Source organism: Cuculus canorus, chromosome 3 (assembly GCF_017976375.1).
Source record: "Cuculus canorus isolate bCucCan1 chromosome 3, bCucCan1.pri, whole genome shotgun sequence".
Classification (NCBI taxonomy): Eukaryota; Metazoa; Chordata; class Aves; order Cuculiformes; family Cuculidae; genus Cuculus; species Cuculus canorus.
This window is the reverse complement of record NC_071403.1, coordinates 32,969,171-32,994,417: the sequence shown is the minus strand read 5'-3', so window position 1 is coordinate 32,994,417 and position 25,247 is coordinate 32,969,171. Positions and strand designations below refer to the sequence as shown.

The window sequence follows — 25,247 nt, the reverse complement described above, 5'->3', positions numbered from 1 at the left end:
GAGGGTTTATATTGGGCCTATCCACCAGCATCCCCAAGTCCTTCTCTTCAGGGATACTGTCAATCCATTCCCCGCCCAGCCCATATTTGTGCTTGGGATTGCCAGATGCTGGACCTTGCACTTGGCCTTGTTGAACTTTATGAGGTTTGCACCAGCCCACCTCTCATGCCTGTCAAGGTTCCTCTGAATGGCATCCCTTCTCTCCAGTGTGTTGACCATACCGCACAGCCTGGTGTCACCGGTAAACTTGCTGAGGGTCAACTGTGCCAGTACCAACCCCTCAGGAACATCACTTATCACTGGCATCCACTTGAACATTGAGCCATTGACCAAAACTCTGTGAGTGTGACTATCCACCTTATCCACCAAGTAGTCCACCTGTTAAATTCATGTCCCTCCAGTATAGAGACAGTAATGTCATGCGGGATAGTGTTGAATGCTTTGCACAAGTCCAGATGTTTGATGTCAGTTATTCTTCCCCTATCCACCATCAATGGATCCCCGTCATAGAAGGCCACCAAATTCATCAGACACAATTTGTCCTTAGTGAAACCATGCTGGCTGTCACCAATCAACTCATTATTTTCCATGTGCCTCAGCAGGGTTTCCAGAAGGATCTGCTCCATGATCTTGACAGGCACAGATATGACACATCCAACACCTGTTTTTCTTCGCAAGCTAGGGAATTGTCCAAATGATGAGTACTGTTTATCTGCATGCAGGTAGCTGTGGCACGGTGCCATGATTATTGTTTTTAGTTTAGTTGAAGGATCCAGAATTCATCCTTAATGACGGATGAAATTATGTTTCTCAAGAAAAAAAAGCCTCAAGCCTCCCAGTTAGAAATTAAGCCAATGAGGGCACATGTTCACATTGTCAACAAAACAGTCAATTAAAAATACTAAAAGAGGTGAGAACTGAACAAAACGAGGGCGGTAGCACTCAAACCTGCATATCCACAACAACAGCCTGTGGGGCTGTCAGTAAGTTGACAGCCCAAGGTGATGGCTGCTTCATGGGAGATTTACACTGTTTGCAGGTACCAGAAGACACTGTGGGCAAAGAGCACAATGAGCACACTGCTCGCTTGGATGTGTTTTCCTTGCTCGTAACAGCAGCAGGAGAGGTTCTCATTAATAAGCTGAAAGCAAGCATGAATCTTTCTAATCCTTACTTGGAATCCAGTCCGCAAGTCAGCATGTCAATAGAAATAGTGTTAATATAACTAAAGCAGTACTTCAATGCCCTCAGTACGTACCAGGGGCAACTGTATGGGGCACTAGAGCAAAGACAGCCTCTATGACCATGAACAGGGCAAATTCAGGAAAGAAGATGAGTAAGACAATTTATGAGAAGTTGGGCCACTGCCCCAAACCGTGGGACCACCCAGCAGCACTCTGCTGCCAGAAGACAGCTGGAAACTCACTGATGTGTGCTTTGTACATTCCTAATCTTTGTCCCAGCCAGGCAATGACAGCTCAAACTCTGCACCCTCAAGGAGGAGGAGTGCAGGCAGCCAAATGACTCCCCCCCACCCTCTAATGAGGTCATTAGTATATGTCTTTGCTAACAATACATATGTAACCAAACTACTCCCATATGACAGATCTCTGGGTTATTTTACCATTTCAAAAAAAAACCAAAAACTGGGAAATCACATCCAAAAATAGGTTAAGAGAACATGAGAAGCGGAAGGTCAAGCATTCAACGGCTGGGTAGTGCCAGAACTGGGACAGTTTACACAACTTTGCTGTAACCTCCCTGAATGGATGCAGTAGTCAGTCACTGGATCATAGGTCTTTTTTTTCTAGAGAATCCTGACTCATTTGGTGATGTAATGGCCCAAAGGATTAAAGAGAAAAACAGAAATATTGCTTTCCTCACATTCAGAAGGTGGCACTGTGCAGAAACCCAGCGCCACAATGAAAGCAGAATTATTATCTTCATGAGCTTCTGCAGTACAACCTGTCCAGAATATACTTAATTCTTTACAAATAGCAATTCATCTTCATGCTGCACAAATAAGAATATATTGTTATCCCCATCTTATATGTTGGAGACAGAAGCACTAAACCAAAAGTTTTTACTCAAGTAATCTGAGATATACTTATGAGATAAGTTATTTCTTAACATCCACTTAGATTTTAGACCTGGAGACTGCTACATTAGTTCTGTTATACAACGTGTCTTGGAGACAAGCAATGACAGATGAGAAAAAGTTCATTTCTATTTTTTTGGCATTTGGAGATAATTCTTTGGAAAATGTACACTTCTGGGAATCACAAAGCCCTATGTGGGTCTATTTTTTGGAAGACAGAGTGTATGCCTATAATTTGCCAATGCATCTGCTATGGGGCTGGTCTCTACAAGTAAATGAAGAAAGTGATATTTAAGAATAAACTTGGGCATTTTGCTCCAGGTTTATTCTACCACAGGAAGCCAGCCTTTCCAGCATTCCTCTGTCTTTCAGCAGGGGGCTAACGGTGACAGCAAAAGGAGGACAATGATGCGTGTTTAAGTGTATTAGCTGTTCTTGTACATAATTGCTAAAAAGTTATGTAATGTAATATACACACTGCATCCTGTATCTTCAAAAAGATACTGTCCCCAAAAAAGAATTAATATATTCCCTGGCTGGATTATAGATGCACTGCTGTTCCCAGTGTCCTTCTCCTACAGGCTTCTCACTGTCATTTACAAGTATTTTTACTGCAAGTCAGTAGATTTTACCAACTTTCACAGAGAGTTTTAAAAGTTTATTTGAGTAAGTATAATAAGAGTAAGAATTACTTTTTTTTCTAATTTTAGTAGGATGCAACCAGAAATTACAAAAAGATGGACTCAATATTTTCATGTTATTTTGGATTTCCTTAGGTAGTCTCACGTGTGGTTTTTTTTTCCCTCATGTCCATGTGTAGTCACAGAGAGAGCAAAAACATCTGGAGCATCTAAACACAGATATTTAACTTTCAGAAAATGCATGATCCCATTTGAAGTTATTCTTACAGCTTAGTACCTGCTTTACGGGCTTGGGAAAACCTCTGTGCAGTGTCTCAGGGAACACCTCTTCCAATTTGTGTTTTAGAGACATTCTAACACAATAAGAAAAATAGGCTGGTATGACTGTAAACATTTGAGAATAGACCATCTAAAGCAATAATGAAGGCCTCTTTATTTTATTCTTTAAAGACATAATTGACAGAGTTTCCTCTGTCTGCCTGCTCCTATAAATGGTCTGTCTATCACACAAAATGCAAAGTGCTCTTTTCCTATCCCTGTTAATATCCTTCCTTCAGCTCCTGTGTATTAGTGGGATCAGCACTGATGGGCAGGATGAAGAACTCAGCTCAAACCCTTCCCTTCCACTTCCAGGCTGTTTTTCCCACCTCAAAGACTGTCTCCCTAGGGAGGCAGACCTGCCACCTCAGCATCCCCTGGCAGTAATCACCCATGAGTCAGCAGGACCCATTTAGCTCTCCCCAGCCAAAGTATCTCCTGAAAACACTGTGGGATGTTTCAGGCAAATACTGTCAGCTTCTTAAAATACTGTAGGCAAGTTCAGATCCTTTTTTTTCCCACTACTCTGTAATTATTATTATAATATGCTATACATGACAGGCTATAACTGGTAAAATGTACACAAGCCAAAACCAAAATGAATGGAGGTGTCACTGAGTTAGCAATGTAGAAAGGAATGAAGTGTAAGAGAGGGTATAAAATGATGAAGCCGATTAGTGATCTTTTAGTCTGTGATCAGTGTACTAGTCTGAGAGAACCTGACCATGGCATTTGGTTATTCTTCTGATGGGTATCTCATTTTAAAAGTTTGTGATAAAAGAAAAGAAGCTGTAAAACTTACTATCTTTTAAAATAAAGTTTTTCAGGTTCTCACTTTTACAAATTACAGTCAGAAGAATCCAGCATTTCTGAGACACAGCCTAGTTTTACCAACAGTGGTTTGAAGCAACCAAGAAAACTGAACGGATGTCCTACCCTGCTCTGCAAAAGAGCTGCCTTTACACTTCCTCATTATTGCAAACTTCAGCATGTTTTGCTTCTCAGAATATTACCTTCCAGTGCAAACAGTGGCTATTATTTACTCAGCATACCTTTGTGGTATCTGTCACTGATTCCTTGCCCACTGAGAAGTCCAACTGGCACTTGTGTCATTTTGTGACTATTGCACTGCATTCTCAGCTGCTAAATCATTAATACAAATAAATCCTAATCAGGCTCCGTAATTTTCACATTGCTCAACTATGAAAATGGCATGGCAACTCTATAGGAAGACAGAAGTAGGGAATAGGAAAGAAAGGGGAAAATCTTTACACCATATCATTTAGCACGTGTGACTCGGCAAAATTAAGGTTTTGGCAGTATTTTTCATGTTTTCTATGAAAATAGTTGATAGGCAAGCAGCATTTCAGTGGAAATTATTTCAAGATTTTAATGAATAGCTGTTTTAATAAGAGGTTGGAGAAAGAAGGAGAAATCAGTTTGGCATGAGGGGGAAAGCCACAGAAATGAAGTTGGGAGAAAACAGCGTTATGCACGTAAGGTTAAGATGCTTAGAAAAGTCGAAGGAGTAAGAGGAGAATGCAAATAGCTGCTCCTGTATGACGCAGGTAAATCTAATTATTTCATCTGTTTAGCTGGGAGACTGCCTGTCAGATTTTTCTGGGTGATTCTTGAAGGCAGATATCAATATGCTCGGACAATGGTGGTGAGGGCCAAAGAACATGACTTGTGCGAGGAGATGTTGTGGGCATATGTGGGCTTGACTTTCCCAAAGACAACATTCCAGTACAACTAACCTCTCACAAAGGGGCTGTAGGAAACCATAGCAGCTCTGCTGGTCTTTATGATCTTGAAGAAATTACAGGTCTCCTATAGGAGAAACCCAAAGCTTCTTCCCATGCAGCTACCGGCGCTTGGTCTCTGACTCCACACCTCACTCCTCTTCAGCCGCTCACTGGCTCAGAGCATCAGACTTTCTGTGGCATGCAGCCAAGTCAGCTCATCTGGCTGGGCTTAGACCAGGTCTGGCCTGATGCATGATATTGTTTTGGTCTGTTTTCACTGATTAGTTGGTTATTTTCTGGTTTGGCTCAAAAAAGAGTTGCTGGTTGCTGGTTGTTGGTTTGGGTTTTTTTTCTTTGTGCCATTCTGGTTTTACTTCACAGCAAGAGCATTCAAAATTTTGGACAGTAATTCTTTATTCTCGCTTTCCTGATTATAAAATTAAGTGCATTTTTTTTCCTATAGCTCTTGCAGGAAGAATACCTGTCCTTTGATGAATTTACAAGATGCTTAAGATCCCCAAGAATGTAAACCTCTATTGACGTGTCGGGAGGTAAGATTATGAATAAGCCCATTAAAACCACAAATTTAGAGCATGCAAAAATGCACATTTTCCTAGACCCAGATTCTTCTTTTGCTGAGGAGCCTGGAGTATTAAAGCACCATTTGCAGTCTTGATAGTCTCCAAGCTGGAAGTCCATAGCTCTGCTCTCCCTCCAGACCATGCTGGGCCATCTGGGGCTGGTCTCTGGCCAGCAGCTCTGGGCTGGTGCCTGCCACTGGCCCAACGGATACAGCCCGAGCCCCTCAAAGGATCTCAGGATCCCATGTGATATTTCTGAAAAGGCAGAACTTGACCTCTCCACTGAGCTGCCCAACAGGATGAAAAGCAAAACCGTTTTTTCAATTGACCTATAAATTTCTACTCTTGTGGTGTTTATATTGTAAATTTTTTTTTAAATATCAATTTGTATTAATAGGAAAGACTAGGAAAGAAACTAAAATTTAGCTACCTAGGAGCCTGCACGTGTTATTTATATATCTAAATCAGGTTTTATAGAGAAAGTGAGAAGTGAGACAAGTGACGCTTTCTTTTGGAATTACCATCCTCTCCAGACTCTTTACATGAATTAGTGGAACAAACTCTGTAGGGTCCTGAAATTTAATGATCAAGAGTCACCAACACACAACCTACACAGGAACCTAGACAGAAAAGTGAAACACTTTTTTTGTTGTTAGCACACTAGACATCCTGGTAGGAAACAAGGTTTCATTTGGACCTGTAAAATTGTAGTTTCATCAGGAAATTGAATCATCAGGATGAAATTATTCGCTGGTTAAATACCAGCAGACACAAATTAAATCCAGAGAGGAGAGGGGAGAGAGAAATGTAAACCTTATTCATTGAAATTTTTTATTATAGTTCTCTTTGCTATTTCAACGTTTTATTAAATTCTCCCTCTGCATCTCTATTTTACGTGTCTCTCCTGTTTCTGTTGAAGTCTAAATCTTCATTTCTTCAGTGCAAAGGCAAAAGAGCTTTTCAATCCCAGGAGAAAACTGACAGTGAGATGTGCCGATCTGCCAGCACAGGAGCATCTGAGGTCACCGGGAATGTTGTATTGGAGAGGGGGCCTGAAGCTGGAGCATATTACACTTTCAGTGGGTGTTGGAGATGGATGCAAACTCCTTGAGAAATTCCAGGAAGAGCTACAGAGTTGCTGTGGATGTGAAGGAACAAAACATACGGAAATCCTTTCCTATCACCTGCCTGTGGGGCAAGGTGCACCGAGACTCGTGGACAGCAAAGCCTGCGTGTCTGTGCAAGATCGAAGCCCCGGCAAAGGTGCTCAGCCATGTTGTGGGGACAGCATGTACATCCCTGGAAGACGGCCACAGTGGGGCTGACCCTCCTCCCAGCGTGTGGGGCTGAAATACATTACAACTACAGACAGTAAAAAAATGGAATAAAATCGTAGCTCTGGAAAAAAACCTTTGCACACTTCACTAGAAGCGTTGCCATACAACTTGATGCTGCCAAATTCAAGAATTCGAGATAAAAAATAGTAACAGAATCATAGAATGCCTAAGTTGGAAAAGACCAGCAGGTTCATCGAGTCCAACCATCTGCCACTAAACCATGTCCCTGAGCACCTCGTCTACCCATCTTTTAAATCCCTCCAGGGATGGAAACTCACCCCCCTCCCTGGGCAGCCTCTGCCGGTGCCCGATGACCCTTTCTGTGAAAAATTTCTTCTCGATATCCAGCCTGAGCCTCCCCTGGCGCAGCCTGAGGCCATTCCCCCTTGTCCTGTCACCTGCCACTAACAGTAAAGACGCCGTCTATCTCAAAGAGAACCCGCTTAAGGTTGTCCTGCCATTCACCGAGGATGTCGGGACGCTCAGCTCCCGAGGCGCCGGGCGCGGAGCGGCCACCCCTCCTCGCTCCTTCTTCTCCCTCCGCTTCACCCCCGGCTCCTCTTCCTCGGGACGCCGAGGGTCGCGGCTGCCGCTCCCCGGGGCGGGCGCTGGCGGCCCCCCCAACCAATCGGAGCGGCGGCCGCTGCCCATCGCGCCTCGCCATTGGCTATGGGCGCTGCCGCTCCGGGGCCGCCCCCGCGGCGGGCGGAGAGGAGGAGGAGGAGGAGGGAGGGAGGGAGGCGGCTGCCGGCTCCGGGCGAGCGGGGCCGGAGCTGCGGTTGCGCCATCTGTCAGGAGCCCCGGTGGGAGGGGAGGGGAAGCGAAGCGGAGGCAGCGCGGAGAGCCTGTGCGAGCCCATCGCTGCCCGCCGCACGAAGCCGGCGGGGAGAGGCAGCGGCGCCCCTCGCTGCGGGCGGCGGAGGAGCGGGGCGAGGACGATGTGAGTGCGGTGGTGCCGCGCCGGCCCCGCGCTGAGCCGCCCCAGGTAACGGAGGGGCCGCCCGGGAGAAGCGGGGGCGAGGGAGGGAGGGAGGGATGCTGCGGCGCCTTCGTTTCCTTTGTGCGCCCGATGGGGTGCGGGGGAGGCGGCCGCGATGCTGCGGGGATCCCCGCACACGCCCACCCAAACCCCCCCGCCGGGAGCCGCCGGCTGCGGGGCGGGGCGGGAGCGGCGGAGAGCCGAGATGCGGGGAGAGGAGATGCGGGAAGCGGAGATGCGGGGAGCGGAGCAGCGGGGAGCAGCGGGGAGCGGCGATGCGAGGAGCGGAGATACGGGCGCCGCGCCCCCTGCGAGCCCGAGGTCGCCCGCATCCCCCCCCCGCATCCCCGGCCGGGGAGGGGTCTCAGCACAGCGCCGTGTTTGTTGCCGCCGAACTGCGAAAAAAAGGGGAGGGAAGGGAGAGAGGGGGAATAGATAAAAAGAGCTTCTCTCCCTCTGAAATAAATCGTATAGGATTTGCGTGTCTGTGACAAAGGCCTCTTTCAGGGAAGAAAGAAGGGGCACACAAAATGCCCAAGGGTGGTAGGATGTGAAAAGAAGCTTGTTTCTTGTCTTTCCCCCTAGAACCTCTCTGTTCCTCCCTAGATGAGGCCGCTGGTCTGGTGCCAGTTACTTTCCAGCCACATTTTAGATTAGGCAGAGATACCAAACGCCACACCACGGGTGTCAGCGTTTTGCTTCGTCTGCAGAGCCACGGTGGAGGTGTCGCCCGACCTCCTTTAATAATGCTTAGTTGGGTTTCTGTGTTCACCTTATTTCTGCTCCGTGTGGCTTGTGCGCGTGCAGGAGCACTAGGAGAGGGCCGGGGGGGAAGAGGGTCACTTTGTGAAAACAGTATCTTGGTCAGTTCAGCGGTGATGGGAAGGGCAGCGCTGGTTTGGTACTGGAGGAGAAGGCTGAGTGGAAACCAGCCCTCTGCAGTTCTTAATCAGTCACTCTGATATGCTCCTGTTTTTAAAATGCTAAATAACAAGTGGGAACGGATCAGGCTTTTGAAATGCATGCACAGGACTGGGAACGCCTTTGGGACCTTGTCATTTTCCTCCTTGTATACAACCTCCTTAACTCCCACATCCTTCCTTCCACCATCCATGCAGCTGTAACACTTTCCAGTATCTCCTCCACACACACCCATCTTTTTATTTTTCTCTCTTTTTTTTTTTTTTTTGTCTTGGTATCTTTTTAACTAGTGTTCTGTGGCCAAAGCTTAGAACAATTGTAGGTGAAGATCTGTTTGTTTATCTCCTGGTGAAGGAAGGGTTTTTGTTGGGATTGACTTGTCTGATCTCCCGTGAGGAGCAACAGTAAACTAAAGGGACACTGTCAGCTTGAAATCCGGAGAATGTGCATGATGAATGGAGAGCTGTGTCCAATATTACACCCACCGTCAAGCTCCCTGCTGGAGATCTGTGGCTTTTATAAGCTTGTCTTCTGACTGTGTGGGTTTGTCATGCAGTGAAGGAGTAAAAACACACTTCAAACAAAGTTCTGTTAAGGGAACAAAGGAGGCCAGAAGAAAAATACCAGAGTGGGAAGAAGGAGAAGGCAGCATCTCCAACTTCTCAGTTATATCCACTGCAGCCACTGCTTGACCCAGTGGCAAACTGGAGGGGAAGGTAGTTGGTTTTCACAATTGAATGTTGAGTTACTGTCAGTAAAGTGGACAGATTGTTACTTTCCCCTCAGTGATAGAGGAGTTTTCAGCACCTTGATGTATACACTCAGAAAACTGGTAACACTTGATGAATGTAGATCTGTGCCTTTTCACAATTTGTAAAGAGCAATTTTAAGAAGAGAACCTTTTGAAGAAAACAATGGGTTCCTTCTTGAGCCTTTTTTACCCCACAAAGCTGTGATTTTGATGAAAAAGAGAAAGGAAAATTGCCTAATTAATGCCTTCAACATTTGTATTTCATTGGTAGTAGGCTGCAGATTTCTCTTAGCTTGTTGAAATGTTCAGATGCTTCTTGAAGGGTGTCATAAGCCTGCTGCTTCTCCACTTCTAACAAATTACTGCCTTATCTGCATGGCTCATCTTTGGCAAAAGTAAGAATTTCCAATATGAGGTCGTCTAATCGTAGGCCACTGGCTGCGGGGTTTTGTGGTTTATGCTTCAGGCATGTTGTTTCAGAAATTCTCTGTGGCCTGCTGGTGGAAGATGTAGTGGTGTGAAACAAGCGTAAAGTATAAAACCTTAAACAGACTTCTCTGGAAATTGTTTTGATATTGAATAAATACATATCTTCAGTGAGGGATGAACAACTTGGCATAGGAGCATGGCAGTCAACGTAAGGCAGGAGTGAAGAAGGTGGTACAAAGAAGTTGTTTATTTATAATTTTCATTTTAAGTATCTTTAAAAGTTAGGACCCATTGACAAAATTCTCTTTCGTTTGAGTAAGAAAGCATTGCTGAGAAAATAGTTGGTTTTGAGACCAACTAGATTTCACAATATGTTTATGTGAAATGCCTTACTATTGTTATCCAAAATGCATGGGTGGAGTCTGGTACAGAGAGGGTCTCTGTAGCCATTGGCCCTACGGTTTAGCAGAACCCCCGAGACTGTGCCTGTAACTTTTATTTAACAAATTAAGAAAATGAACTATGATCACCTTCAAATTAGTTCCCTTCTGCATTGATACACACAGCTGCATATGATGCTGCCAATGTTCAATGCAATTCCACAGATCATTTTCTGAAAGGTTGTTGAGGATCTCCGTAGTTTTTGCTTTCACATCTTCTGCTGACAAAAAATGGGTTCCTTTGAGCACCAACTTGATCTTTGCAATCTTTTCACCATAAATATTAATCAATAATTAAAAAGTTTCTATTGTGGATTTCTTCAGTTTCACAGGAAGCTTAATGATAACTTGCTGTTCACTCTTGCAACAACGTTTTATGACCGTGTGTAAGAAAACATCTATATTTGAACATGTGGCCGCTCGTACTGAGTGAAGCGATCAAGTTGAACCTTGTCTCACTGTGAAAGGTTAGAACATGTTCTGTAACCATCCTTTTGTCTCTTTCCTCCAACTCTTGGTACCCATGCTATAGTCACTTTTTACGTCAGACATCGCGTGCTGATCTGGACATGGTATGGTCTGAACTGGTTTTACAGTGTAATAAAATTGTAGCTAGTTGAGTGAATACTGTTCAGTGCTTTTGTGGTGATTTAACACTACAATACAGTACATCTACAATATTATATACTTCATTGCGTTAAGGAAGACTTAGAGCTGTTGGCCACCTTATGCCCAATTACTTTTCTTTATCCAGCATCTTCACTTTGCTGTGTTGCTACATCGTGCTTTTACTTTAGGAAGAAAAAGAGTTGCACGCATATGCTTTCCCTTCCTTCTTCTCTCTTGGGCACACATTAATATTTGATTCAAACTTGTTCTGTAAAGTTCTGCTTAATTCAGCTAGGGCACTGCTTTGAATGTATAATAGTGGTGTTCGTTTGTGGTACGGACAGCACCTTGTAATTTGCTTTATGGGCAAGTCTGCTGCTGGCAGTGTTTATTGTCAAAGTGACCTTCCTTTGCAAGGGAGAAAACCAATATCTTCTGTCCCTTTCCCTCTCCCACAGAAATGTCTTAACAAGCTATTTTGACCCATTACTCCAAAAACAGGACTTGAACAGACAAATCTAATTCACCCAAGCACTTTCATTGAAATCTAGCAATTAAGGACTCTTTGGTGACTAAAGGCCTACAGATCTGTATTGTGCAAGTCAGCGATTTACTCGAGGCAAAAACCCACAAAAAGGTTTGCGTGCTTCAGCGTGGAGCATCCTGAGGTCTTGCTGCCAGGGCGGTTGTGACACCTGTGGATCTCACACCCCTGAGTGAGAGGTATAGCTGCGTGCTGAACACATCGTGCACCTCAGAGCTGCACTCCCAGGGGCAATGTCCTGGGGGAAATGCTGCCAGGGCCACCCAGTGGAAAGTGCCTCAGAGGAGTTGAAACACCAGTGGTTTCATCTGCCTCCTTGCTGAGTGTCTAACTTGACACCGCTTTGGCTTGCTCCTAGAATTTAAAAACCCTAACCTGTTTTTAATAAGATAGTAATAATTATTTTAAAAAAAAGAAAGAAAAAATTAAATCTTTATATCGTGTATTTCAGTAGGTGACAAACGTGCAGATGTCGATGAATCAAGATTTCTAGCATTTGCACCCCTTCATGGGTTTTGGTCTTAGTGTCCAAGTTCTAAACCGAGAAATGACAATTCCAGATGGAATGTGAAAGGTTTATGTTGTTTCAGTACATCCAATATTCAGTACATACAACACTCCTTGAGGAGCATGTGGGCCTCTTTAATCCTGTCTTGTAGGGCAATCTCACTTCTTAATGTGCTCAAGTGTTGGTTTGGTTTCGGGCAGGTAAGCTGTCTCTTGGTTTGAGAGTGGTCAAATTAAACCTGTCTGTGGGAGTTGTCCTTGAGCCATGAAACTAGAAACAGGCCTGAACTTACAGGAGTTTGCAGCCAAGGAGAAGTGCCCCGTTGTTCTCCTTACCACTGACCACAGGAAAACAATGACATTCTTGTAAAGGATTTTCAGAACTCTCCTTTACTTGGAACAGGATCAAAAGAAAAAAATATCAGCACTTTTGCTGGGGGAAGTGAAAAATAAAATCACTTCAAGTCAATCAAAATGTGTTGCCTCATCTTGTTTCTGACTGTTTTGAATGGTAACTTGCTATGAAAACAAGGGCTTCAATTTAAAATACTGGCACCTGTTTGGAACAAAACAAAACCTTTGACATCTTGGCTTTTTACTGAAGTATGAAATCAGCAAGTTTTACAGAGTTAGAACTAGATCTTCTCACAGAAAATGTCTGTCAGGTTTTTCTTGACCAGCTCTACTTCTTGTGTACTATGAACTTGAATGAACATTTTCCATCTAAAATAGCCAGCAAAAAGCCAGCCTGGCAATATCAGCTGATATGAATTAGTTGGCCTGAGTGAATTTTTTTCAACAGAGGAGAGGATAGCAAATTCATTTTAAACTTGCTGTCCTTCCCAAAATGCAGCTCCTTTTTTGTATCAAAGCCATCTCCCCTTAAATGACTTTACTGATGTTGTTTGTGACAAGGGGATATAGTAAGAGGTTTTCCAGCTCAGCTCTTCCTGATTTAGGGAAGTCTTGCACAACTGAAAGTTGCTTGTTTTGCTCTGTAATTTTCTACTGGATCTGGGAGTAATAAGTCCTGCTTGATTAAACCAGTAACTTAAATTCTTAGTGCAAGTTAGCTGATGTTCTTCACATTGAGACGTAGTTTAATATGGTGAACCATACAAGGCAACAGCAATGTGAGAATGTTTTGATGGGAACAAAGAAGATCACCCCTCCATACTTGTGTTATGGTATGTTATATGGTATGTTATATGGTATGTTATATGGTATGTTATATGGTATGTTATATGGTATGTTATATGGTATGTTATGTTGCTGGGGTTTTTAGGAGGCAGCAATGACTCAATGCCTTTTCTAGCCCAGGGAAATTCTTTGTCCTGTACTGCTTTAGGTACTCTGTGGCTAAAACGAGAAAGGAGGGATGTTGAGAAGTGGCTCTCAAGTGATGTGCTCAGTGCTTTGAGGTACAAAGTGCTCCAGCCAGAGCTGTGCTACTTTCAATAGTATTGGATCCTGTGCTGTGAGAGCAGTTACTGGGCTATCCCCAAAACACATGGCACTGTGGTCAATGACACTATCAGCAGCCAGCCCTGAACAAAGGTTCTTACATAGTATTCTTTGCTTCACAGCTTTTGGGGGGGCCTGGGGAAGAGCTTCCTCACGTCCTCTATGCTGCCTTGCAGCAGCTCTGAAAGCTCTGAAAGCTCTGAAATACAGATAAACATCTAAAGCCTTGGCTGTGTAAGGGCTGTAACCATTTATTTTAACCTGAAATTGAGACCTAACACTTCAGGCAAAATGTACCATTAGTACTGAAGCTTCCAGAAACTCTTGAAAAATGCTGTTTTATTCACCAAAGTTTTGTCACTCACAGTGGTGAGTTAGAAAGTGTTCTGAAGCTGAAAGTAATGGTAGTGGCACCAGCACAATATACAAAGAAGCAGAGGAGTACCCAAGGCAGAGGGATGGTTGAAGAGACCAAGGGAAGAGCAGGCTGTAGCAGGCAAGAGGAAGCTGCTCTTGTGTGTGTGAGGGAGAGGACATTTGCTTTAATAGCAAAGAAGTGTTTGGCACCACTTAAACTTGCAAATAACTCTTGATTTTGGGAGGAGAAAGGAGGAAACCTCAAATGATTTGCTTGACTTGGATGAAATATCTTCTCTATTTCACATTGTCCTTTTCCTCTTGGCACTGTTTTCCCCATGTTAACAGATTTGACCAAAATAGTTCTCAAGGCTTTTTGGTATGGCTGACCATGAAAATATTGTTGCCAGATAATTTTTTTATCTTGTCAGGCATCAGTTAGTTATATGAAGTTACACGGAGAAGTTAAACGGGATACAAGAATGAAGATTAAGTTTAAATACCCAATCAGGGCTTGTTTAAGAAAAACTTTTCTGTTCCATGACAGTGCTCTGATGACTGAGAACTCTCTGGTGGTTCTTAGCGTCCCTTTCCTTTACAATTTCTGTTATTTTACTTGTGTATTTTTGAACAAATAAACTTTAACATACATTTGAAGGCTTTTTATTGTATTAATAAAGACCTTCCAACCTTCCTTGTTTTAAAACAACCTGTTTTAAAACAAGGTGAAAGAGCACTTTGCATAATGTTGATCTTTGACTTGCAGCTGTACTGCTTACAAAAGAGGCAGCTCTGAAGGTTTTCCTGGGATGACTTCGGAATATCATGCAGTTCATATCTTGGCTCCTGATATTGGTGTACAGATAATTGCTGATTTTTTGTTGGATTTTTTGGTGTTTTTTTTTCTTTTTTTTTTTTTGATAAATAAGTTGGACTTCTCCCTTTCATGCCTAACCTTTGAACTGCAGAATTGCCATGGGGATTATAATCGAAGTTGATGCTCTTGTCTAAAATAATCGGGAATACTTATTGCTGGTTAGTTCAGAAGTTCTCCAAGCTAGAAGCCATGAGTTCTGGGCACCTAGCTGGAGCTGAGATTAGCAGAGAAGTTTGTATACAACTTCGTGCTGGCTCTGGGCTGTCAGTGAAGTGCACAGTGAGAATGCCTGTGGACTTTTTCTCTCTCTTTTAGCCCGTACAAATTTCATGACTATGTTAGTGTTGGTGAAGGCCTTAACTATCTCTGTATCAACCAACATCCTGCGATTCTGAGGGCTGTGTTAACTGTCCAAACCCAAAAATAACAGCAGGAGCTTGTCTGTTACTTTCGAATTTCTGGACTTGTATCACTTCTCCACAGAAGTACTTTTCCTTCTTTTGGGACAACATAATCCCACACCTGGTCACTCCTTAGGACTTGGCATAAAAGTGACTGATACCCCTGTTTGGAAGATGGTGATGGTTGCATCCTACAGCCATCTGCTTTTAACCTAGGAGGGGAAGAGAGCAGATGTAAGAGAAAGCAGCTCTCATCGTTAAAAGAAAGAAGATTTTATTTTTGTTCTTAGGACTAGGTTTTCTTTGTGGGTAGCCTTTCACTAGGAGGCAATGATTTATTTTTCTAGGAAAAAAAAAGTATCTCTAAGACTCAGAACGAAGACCTCTATTGTCTGACTAAGCAATTAGACTGTTTCTTGTTTTAAACTATATGTAAATGCTCTGTGTTTATTTTTAGTGGTGAGGTTAATGATGGGGTTTTTAGTGGGGAGTTTCATGACTTCTTGTGTGTTTTCATACCTCTCTGTAGACAGGTCCTTTTGCACGCTGTCATTGTATGCTAATAATGTTTGAAAAGGGGCAGGTCTGAGTGGTAAGATTTTAGAGGGGTAGGCCACATTCGGTAAGATTTTTCTCTGAAGCCTAACAAAAATGCTAATTCTGTTGCTTGTCCACCTTCCTGGGAAGTAAAGGAAAACTCCTTAATTTTCTTCTGTGATTTGGGTATGAAATAGGCAATTAATGGTGACATTTGTGGTCGTTACTGTGCCGGGCAGCTTTCAAATTGGTGGTTTTGTCAAAAGATATTCTAGGTTCCATTTCCAGATTCATCGTTCATGTTTTGCTGGTTTCACTCTTCAGGAAGGAGTAAAACTATTACAACCTAATTCTTTGAATAGCACGGTATCTGATGTTATTCATAGTTTTCATTTAAAGCATTTAGCTAAATATGCAGGGCTTTGTTTCAACTATGATCAACAGTCTTATTTTGATAAAACCTCATACTCTGGAGTAGTGATGGGGAATACAAACTGGATTTTTATTTCATTTTTATTTTTAATCTCTTTTATATTTATTTAGAAAGACTGAGGCAAACCAGGTTTAGAAGAAAAAAAAATCAAATGTTTAATGCCACTCATTTTATTAATTGTAATCACTGTTGAAAAACTTCGCAAGCCTATGAGCCTATATTTCACATAAGGTCAGCGTAGAGAAGCTGGCAAGCTGAAGAGCCAGACTTAGCTCTCCGTGTAATAGGCTGTATGCTCTCAAAAAAATGTGCGTAATGTTGACTTTGATTTCTTTTGACCACCTCTCTAGGAGTTTCCCTTTTGTAGGAAGTGTAATGAACACAAAAGTTTGGCTGAGAAGAGAGCTACTAATTGATGTGACCTTATGAAATGACCTCTTACATCTGAAGGTCAAAATTACGTTGGAGGAGGTAGGAAAGGAGTATTGACTATACTTCTTGTTTGAGGCAGCATTACTGACATGCTTAAAACCTGCAGAATTCCTTGTCCTAATGTTCAGTTGGGGCTGCCAAAAAGGAACAAATAGGGCTGTGGACAAAGTGCGCAGAGAAGACTGTGTCCCTCTTCCTGCTTCTCGGTCATCACAAGCAGAATGAGGAGAGCATTGGTTTGCCCTACTTGATGACTTGACATTCAGTACAAGTTGCTGCCAGCCCTGTAAAAGGTTAAAGAACTTCTTTCTTTTATAGGCTTTTTTTTTTTTTTTTTTCAATTGTGGACTTCCTCTGGCATCAGTGTGATTCAGTTGCTTCTTCAAGGGTGAGGTGACCTTGTCTCTGCTCTTGCTACATTTGCAGCAAGTCATAATTTGAACTGTTGTAATTTTACGTTGTTCGGGGTTTTTCCTTTTCCTCCCTGTGCTAAAGAGTTAGTTCTGCTTTATGAAGCTGACTGTAGAGCTGTAGGTGTTAAATAAGTCGGGCTAATTTTGCTGTTGATCCTCCATGATTTCTCTGTGAGTTTGTGTCTTAGAAAAACTAGTTGTCATCCTTTGAGAGCTAATGTGGCATAGCAGGACTGTGCTGAGAATAATCTGGACCAGACCATGCGGAGGGTGGATCAAAAAAAACATTGCTTTGGTTTTACTTCCTTGGGTAGAGCAGACCTCAGATTTGGGATCTGTCTGCACAGCACTGTGCTGAGGTGGACAGAAGAGCTCGTGTGTGAGAGTCAGGATAGCTCCAGCAGCCCAGGAGGAGCATCATGCTGATATGCCTGGACCACTTCCAGGACCACCATCATGTGTTCATATTTGTTGTGAGTGTATCTGCACAGTACAGTGTGGTGCTGTAGAGGTTGTACTTTACTTTTTGACACAAAAAAAGAAGAGGCGCGAGAGCAATGACCTGAAAGAGTGGATTAAATAGATGAATGTTCACTTTCACGGCACCAAAGACTACTCAAACTAGCTTTTTAAAAAATTGCTACTAAATTTAAAAGAAATCCTTTTGGTTTTTTTACATTATCTGGCCCGCTGAAGAAGAGTGATTGTGTTCCTTGGGAGCACCATCCATACCAGCTACCCACAAGCTTTGAAATGACATGATGCTGCAATTGTATGCAGCATTTATTTTCAATTTTTTTTTATTTAAAAAAGATACAATCACCATTCAAATTATGTCACCATGAGAGTGGGAGAGTACTTCTTGATGAGTGAGAACTTTTCAAAGTAAACTGGTTTAGAGCACTTGCTGTCTTGAATTTAATTTTGAAGTGTTAGAACATTACTGTGGATTTCGTAGTGGTGCTGGACCATTGTTAGCACTCCCTTCCAAAAGCAAAATATCACAGATCTTAAAGGTATGGACAACTCTGCAAGGGAAATTAAGGTATATGTTTGCCAATAATGTAGTCACTCCAAACTGCAATCATAGGAATTTCTTACATAATCAGCAATATGTTGCCACCACGAGGTATAATTTCTTAGAAAACATATTGAAAATGGCAGTCAAACTGCGTCATGTAGATTTACTTTATGATGGCTGGTATAGGAACTTGCTAAACCTGTGTGTATCATGACAAGTCTGTAGCTTTGGAGTCTTTCACTTCATGCTTTAAACCTAAAGGGTGGAAAACCTTCTAGTTTTGTTTGAAGAAATGATAAATTGTTTTATTTTTCTTCCCCTGGTCATGATGTAACAATTTATTTTCTGTAACTGGACTCTCTTTAGAGCTAACAGTCTTCTATTCTAAAAGAATGTTTTAATAGTTCTGATGTTGAACTGCGTTTTTGTTGTCTTAACTTCTCTGAGATGAGCTCTTAATACTTTTAAACATTAAACACAGAAGAATCTAGGTGTGAAGGGCCCTGTGGAAATTATCATCCCACACAGAACAGGAGTAACCTCAAAGCCATGTCTGATTTCAACGCCAAGGGCTCATCCAGTCTGGTTTTGAGTATCTCTCAGGATGGACTGAACAAACCCATATCTCTTGATCTCTCCTTCATATACCAAGTGCTGCAGCATCTTGGTGGCCATCCACTGGTCTCACTCCAGTCTGTCATTCTTTTCCCAGGACTCTCCAAACCAGACCAGTTACTCCACATGTGGTCTTACAAATGCTGCATAGAGAGGAATAATTACTTCCTTCCACCTGCCAGCTAGTTATATTGCTTATTTGGTGCCAGATCTTCAGCCGCTGTCAGTTGTCTTTGCTTCTCTCAAGCTGAAGTGATGGCAACTCTCCTTTGCAGGGGAGCCCTTGTGGGCTTCTCTGTCACCTCAAGAAGAGCTGGTACAGAGATGGCCCATATGACCAAACGAGTGTTTACATACGCAAAACTGCAGCGGCTTCCATCACCCTGTAGTGGATTTTTACCCCAGACTTTTATGCTGCATATGGCAGTATAACTAGAAGCAGTAAGATCGTATCACAGTGATTCTTTTGGTAAAACAGTGAAGAGACAGCACATGAAAAGAAAGAGATGCATTGCTATTTGTTCTCCTGGCAGTACTTTAGCTATTAGCTAAGTTACCCACTTTAGTGTTAATGTTTTGTAGCAAATATGGGGATTGAAACAGGCGTGCCACCCAGATGAGCCTCGCAGGAGCTGTGTGACAGTAACACATGCTGAAGATTTTATACCCAGAAAGTGGTTCTTCACCATTCGATTTCTGAGACTCTGTCATTGCAAGTTGCACTATTATAGGTGACTGAAGTATCTGTGGCTACCTATAGTCTGTGCTTTTCAAAAATTTAATGTTCCTATGTTTTTTTTTAAACACACACAAAATGAGAATTTTATGATAAATACTCTAAGTACTTAAGTGAACATTTGCTTGAAAAATCCAGAACAGCTGGAATACAAAAAAAGCCTAACAACCACTACCTAGCCTGCATGTGCGGGACTTGTCCTGCAGTTGCTGCCACTTCCAGGAGCGTATTGCTCCCATCACCTAGTTCAGATGTCCTCACACACCAGTGCAGGAAAACAGCTGAAGGCATAAATCTTCCACATGCATATGCCTGCTTTAATGTCTAAGCAATTTGCATTTTCTTTAGGGAATTCTGGCTCCTGAAAAGCGTGGCAAGGTAGGTGCCGGGGTATTGAGCGTATACAACTGCTGCTTGACCATCTGATCATCAGAGAGATGGCTGGGCTGAGGGGTTGCTGTGTCATGTGGTCCTTCCAGCACATCTGAGGAAGAAACCTTAAAAGGCTGATGGGTGTAAAAGGAAGCATTGGTAGAGAGACTTGAGCTTGGTATTCAGTATTTGTCTCCACCAGGGAACTTCTTCAAAGTCTCCCTTCCTACTCTGGCTGTTGCCACCACTGTTTTCCTTCTGTAATTTTTCTTTGGGTATTTGTACTAGCTCTGTGGCACTGGCTGTGGCAAACAGAGGCTCTTTTAGAGGTCACTCTTTCACATGTTTCATTCCCATAACCCTGCTTGCAGCCATCCTGTCTTCATGTTTGTTTACCTCAGACTTCTCCATTGCTCACCTTCCTTGCCTTGCCTGCAAATCCTCTCATCTACTGACACAAATGAGCTATTTATCCTTGAGCTAATGGGTGTTCACAATGCTCCGACCATAATGCTGCAGAACTGCTTATATTCACGGTGATTAAAAAATAAAAGGGTGGATTATTTTTTGCCCTGCCTCAGAGAATTACTTGTATATTTTCGCTCCATACAGTTGTTACAGTCCAAGTCTGTAGGCTGAGTTGAATGGAGCTCAAAGGTGAGTAAGAAGCCCCTACTGGTACAGAAACAAACCTCACATTGCACAGGTTGTTCAGGTTATCCAGGCATCATTGTGTAGCAGAAGAACCATGTGCAAGAGCTATACCAAAGCAGAGGCTTGCTATGATACCTATCCCTGTATTATGTGGAGAAATGTGCAGTTTTGCCTGTTGACAGGATTAAATGCATCCTGCAGGTCCTTGAGGGACACAAACCTTCCTTGGGTACTATTGGCAGTGCTGGAGAACACCTCTTGCCATGGCCACCGAGGTGAGGTTGACCATCTTGGAGGGTGCATGCTTTTATTTATTTGCTTTTATTTTAGTCAGAAACTGGGTTTGCTTCATGCTGTATATAAGCTCTTGTGGGGAAGACAGTGCGAGTTTAGAACATTTTGAATTTTTGTTCCAGTTCTGATTTAATTTGTGTGAAAAGCTCACCAGCTTTCTGGTATTTGGTGGCAGCTTGAATAAAATAGTTTCAGTGGGAAGGTGAGGAGGATGTATATCAGAGTGTACTTAATATTTGTTTAAATGTGTTATGCAAGATAACAGGCTATTGTTAGCAAGCTAAAGAAGTCACGAAAAGTGTCCACAGAGTATAAAGTATATTATTTTGGTAAAAACTCTGGGACATGAGGCAACAGCTTTTGAGCACAAGAGATCAGTATTGTGATGATGCCAGCACCTTCAGTCTGCTGCATCCTGTCCCTGGCCACTCATTTGAGTAAAACTTAGACGGTGCTAGTACTGGAAGCAAGTGTTACCAATCCCAAATATTTAAATATTGCAGTGATTTTGGAGGAGAGGAAGACGATGCTGGAGTTTGGAGGTGGAGATGTTACATGGATTCATTGGGCCACCAAGGTCCAAGCCTAGGTTAATGGGAACTGCCCCTGAAGATCTCTAAGGCTGCTGTCTTTATTTTTATGGGCTAAATTTGTTTGTACTTGTTAATCCCAGTAATCAAATCTAAGGTATTCAAATCATGTTGGAGATCAGTTCAACCAGTGTGACTCAGATATTTTTAATGTCTGTATTTTGATTGTCCTGCCTGAAAGACTAGTTGGTAGAGTTGATTTGTAGCTTTTTTAAATTCCTAGTACGTAGACTGGTGTAATAGAGGCTGATCCTAAAAATGTTCTCAGTTATCTTCTTCTGTTAATGTTGGCAGATGTTTCCAAGCAATACACTGACTTCTTTGTATACCGTTTTTAATCTCTCTGGAAAAAAAAAAAATAAAAGAAGCAAAGGTCTCTATAAAAGGAGTGGTAGGAGCCGGGGCATTGCTCAGTATGAGGCACTTGAGGCCACCTCAGTGTGCTGTTTAGGTGAAATAAGTAATTTAAAACCACTTTTTTTCCTCTGTTTTCCAATAGTTAAAAGCATTGGCGGTGCTGCCCAAACAGACAAGCCCACCAACTCCCTCCTCCAGACAAATATCAGAGTCTCCTGATGATGTGGATGCCTTCCAGGATAGCTGACCTTGGGCTGTTCAAGTACACCCGCTGTCTTTGTGCAATGTGTGTATGAACACAAAATGTCAGAAATGGTCCTTTTATGTTATAGATGTGAGTCAGATTTTTTTTTTCCCATCATCTCATGACTTTATTCTCTGACAAGCTTGTGGCAGATCGCCAATTGAAATGCAGCTCCTTAGTTTTTGACCCTAAGCAAATCACATATTGACTGCTGTTTTAAGGTGGTTCCTTATTCCCCATAGTTCTTTGTTGTAGCAATTTTCAAGCCTCGATCTTATCAACAATTGCTTTTTAGCAACTTAAAACCAATTATCACATTTGCTAAAGAGGCAAAACAAAGGATACAATGTATTAAAACAAACAAAAAAATAAATAGGTGGAGAGGGTTTACATATAACTTTATCTGTAAAATTTTGTTTTGCAAATTACCTTTGCTGGTACACCTAAATCTGAATATGTGCTATATGCTTGGGTTAGAGTTACAGTAAATGCCATTGCATGTCGATAACTTTTTGAACAGTTCTTTCTTTGGTTTTGGGGACTGTCTTTTTTTGCGGGGGGGGAGAACGTGTTAAAGAAGGAATCTAATCCTTTTTTGACTTAAAGGTAGAGGGAGATCTGGATGGTGATTAGTAGTTAGCAGTGGCTGAGTCCCAAAAAAACAGCATAAGTCTTCATGGCAGTAGTTCTTGATTATTTTTTAATTGTTGTTGTTCTTTATTATTTTTAATTGTTATTGTTATTATTATCTTTCTTTATCCTATGTTCAACAAGAAACTGCTAACCTAGTTTTGCTATTCCTATAAGAGCTCATTTTTTATGAGTTGTTGGAAGTCCTCAAATTAATTCTAAGGTCCTTGTTGGCACCTGTGAGTTGGGTTTCTTTGTTTGAATTTTAATATCATTTAATTTTTTTCCGTTATACAATTTTGCTTTCTTTAGGAAGAATGTTTATCAAACAAACATAGCCTAGTACTATGAAGTAGAATAAAGTCTTCAGGCCTATATATTGAATACTTGAAAATTTGTGCCACTTCTATGACTTCTTGAAACTGTACTTGCAGTTTCCTATCCCTCTTGCTGTAGTGAGAAACCACAAAATACAGTTGACTATATTGCAAAATCTTAAAAGCTTTAAAAAGTATAGTGTGTTTTTTAATAAAAAAAATAAATAAATGTTAAAAGCATGGACTTTTATATAGTCTGGATTTCCTCTAGGCATTAGCCTTATGCAATTTGTTCACTTGTCACAAACCTGGAGCCTCTTGATATCTCGGAGTAAATTTGAAGATGGCTGTGAATGATCTTCATGACTGAATTTTGTTCAGGAGAGGCAGTTATTCAGAGGAGGCACTGTGCTTTTAACCCTCCTGGAGGAATGGTCAAACTCGGTGCTTACGGGTGTCAGACAACTGAGTGCTGCCAAACCAAGTCAGCACATACGCTTTGTTCGAATAGCTGTAGTGCTCTCTCATCTCTTCAGGGTGTCAGGAGACGTGGAAGAAAAGGGTAGATGAAAGAGAAGCACCAAGGATCCAAGCAACTAGTAAGTAAAAGGCGAAACAGGAGGGTGTATTGGTAGGGAACAGAGCTTCATTGGCGCAGTGATTACAACCTGTTTTTTCAAATCAGTGGTGCTCTCTTCTAGGACGTTCAGAAGTGCAGCCACTCCATACCCAAAGAAACAATTTTTTTCTTTAAACAAAAAATTGTTGTCTTTAGATTTATTTATCAGGATTTTATAGAGCAAATGTAACCCAACCCCCTTGAACTGGTGATACTCCATAGGGGATTTAGAAGCCTGATAGCCAGTTTGCCTTCTAGACGTACCCAGCAATCTCTCAGACTTGCTCTGCCAGCCAGTCACAGTGTTTTAGTGACATGACTTGACTACATCTGCATCTGAGTAATGTTCCTTCTGAAGTTTGTTGGAAAAGTGGTTGACTTGAAAGACATTATTTCTGGTTGCACACTATATTTAAATTCACATGGGTAATATGCAGAATATCTAAAACTGATTTTCTACCTCTTTGTCCTAGGAACGGGGTTTTTTAACATCCTAAAAGTGAAGTTTCACTTGTTGTCTGTTTCATTGTCCTTTTCAGGATCTGTCTGCCTCGTCTTGCCAGTCTGATTTCAACAAAAAATTATGGGGACTATTTGGAGTAAGAGAAATTTGGGGCTGAAGAGAGAAGGAAGGGAGCAGAAAAAAAAAATTCAGTCTGTTTCTAGGCTGAGATTTCTCGCTCTGCTTTGTAATCTAGCAGTTTTGACTAGGGCCACCCCTTTCCTCTGAGAGTATCAGGCTCTGACCCTTCATATTTGTTATGTTTTGAACAGCAGCAAAGGTGCCAGTCAGCACATTGCCTTTTTCTGTGCTTTTTCTGCTTTTACTAGACTTCTTCAAGATAAGTGCATCCTCTAGAGAAAAGGAAGGAAGGAGGAGTGTAAGGAGAGGAGAAAACTTATTACTGCAGTTTTATTTGGGTGAGAAACTTGGTGTTTGTTTGGAGCTCCTGTAAACATTGGGTTTGTCAGTTTTGTTAACCATCTCTTACTCTTCTGGTGTTTTGTGGGTGAGCATCCTGCATTAGTTCTCACTGAGGAGGGCTGGTCAAATTGTTCTGCCTTGGCTGAGCTGCAGGCACTTACTGTGTGGGCATCTACCCTCACCACAGAGATGATGGAACCCTAAAGTCCCGTAACTGTGCCTACTTAACATCCAGCAAAACCATTTCTTTTCTTCCCAGTCATCTGCACCTAAACTACTTACATAGATGTGTCTGGAACAAAAAAATCCTATACATAGTCATTTGGTTTTATAATCTTCCCTGTGTTATATATTTGTGGGGGCTACTAATACACGTTTAAACCAGATAATTTCACAGCTACTTCAGAGAGTTAGGAGCTTGCAGTTGCAATAGCTCTGCTGCTTTTTGAGACACTTGGTACACTCCTCATAAAGAAGAGTGAAGTGTTTGGAGAGGTGTCGGTCCTAAAATATTGCCAGTACTTGGGTACTAATAACCTACTGCTTCTATAAGGTAAATTGCTTTTCCTAAGTAGTGGTATGGCACAGAATAGTCTTTTATTGCCAGTTCAGTTACAAAAACGTGCCCAGAACTTTCTGGCTGCTGTTAGATCACGTACATCAGCAATTTTCAGTAATGGGTGCTAAGTGGGAGGAGTGCCTGCCTATAATCTCTACCAACTATCTCATTTGGCTTTTTGCAGTGTCTGTATTCAGAACTGCTATAACATGTATGTATTTAAGTCAGCATTGACTTAAGCCAGGTCTTAAACCACAAAGCACACAGGCATGTTGAAATAAGGGCGGGCGGGTGCAAGATGAGGTTTTATGATTCTTACTTTTCTGAGAACAGCTTTGGAGAGTGACACAAAGTTGTGCATTGTAGAAACAGCACAGGATTTCTATAGCCTCTCTGCATAGGCCACAGCAAGGAAAAGACTTGCAAGGAGGTTGAGGAAGAAGTCATAGATTTCAGAGTTTGGTTTGGTAGTTGAACTGAGGATTTGAGGGTTTGGGTTC

At 42.2% G+C, this 25,247-nt stretch overlaps 2 protein-coding genes across 2 annotated transcripts in view; one reads left to right on the top strand and one right to left on the bottom strand.

Annotated features, from left to right (window-relative positions):
- Positions 1 to 7,384, bottom strand: part of CCN6 (cellular communication network factor 6) — a 79,283-nt gene extending 71,899 nt beyond the window's left edge. Inside the window, exon 1 of the mRNA XM_054061460.1 lies at positions 7,119 to 7,384. Coding sequence (XP_053917435.1) covers positions 7,119 to 7,384 — 266 coding nt within the window. The remainder of the gene's footprint in view (positions 1 to 7,118) is intronic.
- Positions 7,385 to 7,467: 83 nt separating this feature from the next.
- Positions 7,468 to 25,247, top strand: part of FYN (FYN proto-oncogene, Src family tyrosine kinase) — a 140,021-nt gene continuing 122,241 nt past the window's right edge. The window contains exon 1 of the mRNA XM_054062538.1: positions 7,468 to 7,705. The gene's annotated coding sequence lies outside the window, so the exon portion shown is untranslated. The remainder of the gene's footprint in view (positions 7,706 to 25,247) is intronic.